General features: G+C 66.2%; 2 protein-coding genes across 3 annotated transcripts; one reads left to right on the forward strand and one right to left on the reverse strand.

The window, feature by feature from the left end:
- Window positions 1-14: 14 nt before the first annotated feature.
- On the reverse strand, window positions 15-2926 carry NDUFV1 (NADH:ubiquinone oxidoreductase core subunit V1). Its single transcript, XM_074586541.1, has 10 exons — window positions 2697-2926; window positions 2520-2602; window positions 2259-2429; window positions 1995-2178; window positions 1721-1910; window positions 1378-1590; window positions 1131-1297; window positions 970-1051; window positions 732-877; window positions 15-642 (listed from the first exon to the last, which is right to left on the reverse strand). Exons 1-10 carry the CDS (start codon window positions 2748-2750, stop codon window positions 559-561), a joined length of 1374 nt encoding a protein of 457 aa, XP_074442642.1. The 5' UTR covers window positions 2751-2926; the 3' UTR covers window positions 15-558.
- CABP2 (calcium binding protein 2) lies at window positions 2840-5977 on the forward strand. 2 transcript variants are annotated; one of them, XM_074586561.1, is made up of 8 exons: window positions 2840-3568; window positions 3798-3884; window positions 3967-4122; window positions 4237-4267; window positions 4364-4498; window positions 4581-4690; window positions 4771-4918; window positions 5004-5977. In XM_074586561.1, exons 1-8 carry the CDS (start codon window positions 3323-3325, stop codon window positions 5027-5029), a joined length of 939 nt encoding a protein of 312 aa, XP_074442662.1. In that variant the 5' UTR covers window positions 2840-3322; the 3' UTR covers window positions 5030-5977. The 2 variants fall into 2 exon arrangements, with proteins under 2 accessions (XP_074442662.1, XP_074442663.1); XM_074586562.1 differs by having other exon boundaries at window positions 3352-3568; window positions 3967-4126.
- The last annotated feature ends 330 nt before the right edge of the window (window positions 5978-6307 follow it).

Here is a 6307-nt window from a genome sequence, read left to right on the forward strand (position 1 = left end):
GGGCTGCAACGGCTGGTGTCACACACTGTGATTTTAGTAAAAAAAAGAGAAAAAAGCCATGTTTTTGAACCACTTGTGCCACGGCTGCCAAGTCACACTGTGTGGCTGGTCCTCAGGGTTGGGGGGACATGACAGCTGCCCCCCCCCGGTGTCACCACTGTCCCCAGGGAGGGACGCGCGGCCGTGTAATGCCCCGTCTGCTTGGTGCTCCCCCACGATCACCCAGCCCCAGAGAGGGGAGGTGGAGGCTCACGGAAAACCAGGATCTCTCCTCTGGGGGCACCCAGACCCCCGGCTGCCTGATGCCCAAATCCCTGGGGATCCCCCCCAAGCCCTGGGGGGCCTGTGCTCCTGGGGGGCAGGGCCCAGAGCCCCCCTCCCCCCCCGAGTCCATTTCACACCCACAGCCCACACTCTTGCCCCGCTCCAGCACAGAGAGGCACCCATGAGCACAGCAGCCTTTATTGAGGACCCCCTCACTAGCGCGCAGCCCCTCGCCCCCCCCGAGAAGCGCCCCCCCAGGAAGGAAATGGCTGCCCTCGCTCCACCGCTGGCTCCTTATGCCGACGCCGCTCGGGCTTTGGCCTCCCCATAGCGCCGCATCCTCTCCTCCAGCTCCGGTCGGAAGTGGCGGATGAGACCCTGCAGAACCAGGATGGGTTAAGGGGGTGGGGGGAAGACTGTTGCCCCTCCCCTCCAGGCGCCATTCCCGGCCCCCAAATGCCCCCCACCTGCACGGGCCAGGCGGCGCCATCGCCCAGGGCGCAGATGGTGTGGCCCTCGATCTGTTTGCTGATCTCCCACAGCGCGTCGATCTCGGCCACCTGCGCGTTGCCCTGCACGAACCGCGCCATCACCTTGTTCATCCAGTCGACGCCTGCGGGGAGGGGAAGGGCGTGAGGGGGTCGTGGCGCAGCCCCCCGCCCCCCCGCCTCGCCCCACAACCCCTCCCCGGCCCCCCCTGCTCACCTTCCCGGCACGGCGTGCACTGCCCGCAGCTCTCGTGCTTGTAAAACTCGATGAGGCGAGCGATGGCTTTAATGATGTCGGTCTGGGGAGGGAGAGGAGGGTGAGGGCCCTGCTGCGGCACAGGGGCAAGGCGGGGGCAAGGGGGGGGGCTCCTCCCTTACCGATTTGTCCATGACGATGACGGCAGCCGTGCCAAGCCCGCTCTGTGCCTGCACCAGGGAATCGAAGTCCATCAGCACGGTCTCGCACACCGATTTGGGGAGCAGCGGCGTGGAGGAGCCCCCCGGGATGACGGCCAGCAGGTTGTCCCAGCCCCCGCGGACACCCCCTGCCAGAGACGGGGGGACAAGACGGGCTGAGCCGGGCCCAGCGCCGTCCCGGCGGGGCGCAGCTCGGCGGGACGCTTACCGGCGTGCTTCTCGATGAGCTCCTTCAGCGGCACCGACATCTCCTCCTCCACGGTGCAGGGGTTGTTGACATGCCCCGAGATGTTGAAGAGTTTCGTCCCCGAGTTGCGCTCCCGGCCGAAGCCGGCAAACCAGGCGCCGCCTCGCCGGCAGATGGTGGGGGCCACCGCCACTGTCTCCACGTTGGCCACCGTGGTGGGGCAGCCGAAGACACCTGGAAGAAGCGGGAGCTCTCAACGTCCGCGGGATGACTGGTTTGGTTTGGTCGCCACCGTTTTGTCCCGCTCTCGAGTGGAAAGGAGGGAAACCGGAGCCGCGCGAAGCGGGGAGCAGGGGGGACGTACCCACGTCAGCGGGAAAGGGGGGCTTCAGGCGCGGTTTGCCCTGCTTGCCCTCGATGGACTCGATCAGCGCCGTCTCCTCCCCGCAGATGTAGGCTCCGGCGCCCCTCACCACGAAGACGTCAAAGGCGTAGCCCGAGCCGCAGGCGTCCTTGCCCAGCAGCCCGGCTTCGTAAGCCTCCCGGATGGCTACCTACGGCGGGGAGGGGGCAGGTGGGGGCGGGGGGCTCCCCAGGGGGAGCCCCCCGACCCCACCCGCCCCCTCCCCGCCATTTACTTGCAGGTTGGAGGCTTCGTTGTAGAACTCGCCGCGGATGTAGATGTAGGCGGCGCGGGCGCCCATGGCGCGTCCCGCCACCAGGCAGCCCTCCACCAGCTTGTGGGGGTCGTGGCGCATGATCTCCCGGTCCTTACAGGTCCCCGGTTCTCCCTCGTCCGCGTTCACCACCAGGTATTTGGGTCTGGGGAGGAAAGGCGGGAGCCATCAGGGCTTGGCTCGGGTAGCCGGCGGTGCCGGTACCGGTGCCGGTAACGGTCTCACCTGCCGTCCGGGGGTTTGTTCATGAAGCTCCACTTGAGGCCGGTGGGGAAACCGGCGCCGCCGCGGCCCCGCAGCCCCGAGGCCTTGATCTCGCCCAGGATCCAGTCCACTCCCTTGAGCAGGATCTCCTTCGTCTTGTACCAGTCGCCGCGGCGCAGGGCGCCCTGCAGCCTGTGGGCAGGGCACGGCCGGTGACACCGGGACGGGACGGGACAGGCCACACCGGGACAACTCCCCCCCACCCCCGTCGCCGGTACTCACCTCCAGTCGTGCCGCCCGTAGAGGTTGGTGAAGATCCGGTCCTCATCCCGCAGCGACCCGAACTGCGTCTTCTTGGGCGCCGTCTGCGGGGGAAACACAGGGTCTCAGCACCGGTAATACCGCGAACGGCGGGACCTGGCCCGGATCGCCCCGTCGCTCGTCCCCGTCCCCGCTCACAGAGTAGGCGGCGGCAGGCAGACGCCGCAGCGCCAGCAGCTGCCGGGCGGCCATGGCGGGGCGGGCACCGGCACCGGGACCGGCACCGGGACCACCGTCACCTTCAGGCGCCCCCGCAGCGTCGCGCCGACGGTGACGTCAGCAGCGAGCGCCGGCGTCGCGGCGCAGCGGTGTGACGCCCGCCAGCGGGGAGGCGTGGCCTCAGGGCAAGGGGCGTGGCCTCATGCCACGGAGGCGTGACCACGGGACAAGGGGGCGTGGCCTCTGGGCGAGGGGCGTGGCCAAGCTGGCACCGCGCCCGCGCCGCCACGTGCCCCGTTCCCGGGCGCGGGTCGGGTTTCGGCGGCTGTAACCGGAGCCCCCGGGTCCCACCCCCCCCCCCCGCTGTCGCCCCCCGGGGCGCCCCGCTCCGACCCCCCTCAGCGCCCCGGGGGGGCCGCATTGCGCCGCTCTGCCACGGGCCTCTCGGCCGGTCCAGCTCTCCCCGAGTTGGGGCCACGTTCTCCCCCAGCCGGTGGCCTCGTCCCAGCGAGGGAGCGACTCCGGGGGATCTGGTTTCCTGGTCCCGGGGGTGGGGAGAGGGAACGGGAGCCGGTGGCCAGCGGCAGGACGGGGCGGCAAGCGGCATGTTCTTCCTCTTCCGCGGGCCGCAGCGGCGGGGCGCCGGCAGCCCCACGCCCCCCAGCTACCGGGGGGGCTCCTGCTCCCATGGCCCTGGTAAGCGGGGTGGCCGCCGCCGCTGCCCAGCCCTGCAGCTCAGGGGGCAGCTGGGCACCCCGGTGAGCTGGCCCAGCCATGGTGGCGCGTCACCCCTGGAGCATCGCTGGGCCACTGAGGAGCCGGGCCCAAAGCTGCCCCCTGCTTTCGGGCAGGTAACTGGGCTATGGCAGGGCCGGTGGGCAGCGGGGAGGCTGGGGGGACGGGGGAACAGCTGGGTGGCTCCCCACATCTGGAGCAAGGCAGCCTAGCAGGGAATAATCCGGAGGATTAATGCGCGGGCGCGGCGTGTCGTGTGTGTCCCCCCCCCCTCCCGCCACTCCCCCCCCGCGCCTGCCCTGCATATCCCCAGATATTCCATAAAAACCTCAAATCCCTGTGCAGCCACGGCCGCCATCGCAGCCCCCCCGGGGCCAGGCATGCCCAGCCATGGGCAACTGCACCAAGACCCCTGAGCGGAGGCTCCCCAAGGTAAGGCTGGCCTTCACCTGGGGGGGGTGGCAGGAGGAGACACCCCCCCGCCCCGGCCACTGACACCCGGCTCTGCCTGCAGGATGGGAAGCCACACACCAGCCCCCCGGTCCCCGGGGACCCCGAGGAGGCGGGGGAGGTGGTGCAGACCCCCCCGTTGCAGAGCTACTCGGTGCTGCAGGGGCTGGTGGGGCCAGCCTGCATCTTCCTGCGGCAGAGCATCGCCATCACCCAGCTGGTACGTGCCCGGCACGCCGGGGCACTGCGGCACCGCGGGATTTATGGGGGGAGGGGGGGAACCATGGGAGAAAGACGCACCCTCCTTCGGCTCTTCCCGCTTTCTCTTTCCCAGGACCGAGAGCTGCGGCCCGAAGAGATCGAAGGTGAGGTGTGGAGGCAGGGCTGGGGGGTGGGGGGGTGGTCGTTGCCCCAGTTGGGGGCTGCGGGGGCGCGCGGGGGTGTCACCCCGCTGTCCCCAGAGCTGAAGCAGGCCTTCCGGGAGTTCGACAAGGACCGCGACGGCTACATCAGCTACAAGGACCTGGGCGAGTGCATGAGGACCATGGGCTATATGCCCACCGAGATGGAGCTCATCGAGCTGTCTCAGCAGATCAGTACGTGGCGGGGTACCAGGGAGGGGACACGACCCCAGCCATCCCCGTCCCCACCCCCAGTGACACCCCGCTTCTGCCACAGCCGGGGGGAAGGTGGATTTTGACGATTTCGTGGAGCTGATGGGCCCCAAGATGTTGGCAGAGACAGCGGACATGATCGGGATCAAGGAGCTGCGCGACGCCTTCCGCGAGGTGAGGGGACGGGGGCTTGCAGGGGGGGACAGCTGTGGCCGAGGGGCGGCCGTTGCCAAAGGGGGCTTGCCGTCGCGCAGTTCGACACCAACGGGGACGGGCAGATCAGCATGGCGGAGCTGCGGGAGGCCATGCGCAAGCTGCTGGGGCAGCAGCTCAACTACCGGGAGGTGGACGAGATCCTCAAGGACGTGGATCTCAACGGGGACGGCCTGGTGGACTTCGAAGGTAGGGGACCTACAGGGAAGGGGGGAACCAGGAACGTTCCCCTGGGAATATTCGGGATTTTCCTTCCGTATTCTCCCTGTGGCAGAGTTCGTGCGGATGATGTCGCGCTGAGGGCGGCACGTGCCAAGACGGGACCCGAGCCCCCCGCCGTGCCTTACCGAGAGGAGAGGGGGCCGTGGAGGAGACGCCCGGCTCCCGGTGGCCGCGGTTGTGGCCGTACCGGCACAACGCCGGCGCCTGAGCCCGGGACGAGGCCCTCAGAGGCTCTCAGACCATCGGCTGCCGAGGTGCAACCCCAGCGTGGGGGTGCCGGGGGCTGATGCCGGGCCCCTTTTCGGCACAGACATCGGCTGAGATCACCCTGATCTCTGCTATCTCCTTCTCTCCACCCTGCAGCATCTCCCTTCCCACCCCAAAATTCCCAACACACCGCTCCCCTGCCCTCCAGCCCTGCTGGCCCGTCCCTCCCACCTCCATTCCGACCCCACATATCCAATGCCGAGCTCCTCCGGTGTCCCCCGTCACCACGGTGTGAGCTCAGACCTACCCCAGACCCTGCTCTGTCCTGCCCGGCGCGGCTCCAGACGGCCCCTGGCACAGGGAATACTCCTCAGGGCTCCGGTCGGGACACCCTCCGGGGAAAGAAACTGGGAATAAAGCGTTGCCGTTCTCCGCCCGGTAATTTTTGCATCCTCCGAGTGAAGGAAATCGTCTGTTTCCCAGTTTATGGGGCATCTGAACAAATTTATTATAGTTTTTTTTCAATCTTTGCCCTTTGGAAATGAAAAACTCTCTCGACGGACTGTGGTTTGTCCTTTGGTTTCAATAGAATCCGCTTTGTCTCCCGCTTGAAGTGAAAAAAAACCAGCTAGGCAAAAGTCATTAATTTGGGAAACGTTTGAAAATCCGGGCTGATTCCGCGCTAGACGGGCTTTGTGCCCCTCACAGGTGAATTTTGCCTACGGATAAAACAAGGAATTCGGTGCAAGTCGTAGGATGCTGGTTTTTGAGTCAGTGGGTATTTTCTATGGGGAATAAAGTTTGGGAGTTCTCTATTAATGGATCCGAGCTTTGTTCAAGGCAATCTTTGATTACTTTTATTGTCTACCCGCTGAGTATTTTAAATCACCGACGAAGAAGCAGGTACCGGCGCGGAGCAGTTCAGCAAAGCCGTTTGAAAATCGCTTTTTCCATCTTTCTTTGCCCTTTAGAAATGAAAAACTCTCCCTACGAATTTTTATTTGTCCTTATGTTGAGCTTAAAGAGAATGCGCTCGCCGCCCTTCCCTCCGCCACGTCTCTGTTCGCTGATTAGTGATAATTTTGACGATGGTAAATGTTAGTTTTAAATTTGGGAAATTGCCATTCGATGGGTAGGTATTTCAAAGGA

The sequence above is a fragment of the Larus michahellis genome, chromosome 4 (genome assembly GCF_964199755.1).
Source record: "Larus michahellis chromosome 4, bLarMic1.1, whole genome shotgun sequence".
NCBI lineage: Eukaryota > Metazoa > Chordata > Aves > Charadriiformes > Laridae > Larus > Larus michahellis.

Bases quoted from the DNA above. Each gene is read 5' to 3' on its own strand.
- NDUFV1 (XM_074586541.1), bottom strand. From the start codon at position 2,750: ATGGCCGCCCGGCAGCTGCTGGCGCTGCGGCGTCTGCCTGCCGCCGCC. The intron at 2,179-2,258 runs GTGAGACCGTTA...TTTCCTCCCCAG, and splicing joins AACAAACCCCCGGACGGCAG to ACCCAAATACCTGGTGGTGA. The intron at 1,298-1,377 runs GTAAGCGTCCCG...CGTCTCTGGCAG, and splicing joins GCTCATCGAGAAGCACGCCG to GGGGTGTCCGCGGGGGCTGG.
- CABP2 (XM_074586561.1), top strand. From the start codon at position 3,323: ATGTTCTTCCTCTTCCGCGGGCCGCAGCGGCGGGGCGCCGGCAGCCCC. The intron at 4,691-4,770 runs GTGAGGGGACGG...GCCGTCGCGCAG, and splicing joins TGCGCGACGCCTTCCGCGAG to TTCGACACCAACGGGGACGG. The intron at 4,919-5,003 runs GTAGGGGACCTA...TCCCTGTGGCAG, and splicing joins CGGCCTGGTGGACTTCGAAG to AGTTCGTGCGGATGATGTCG.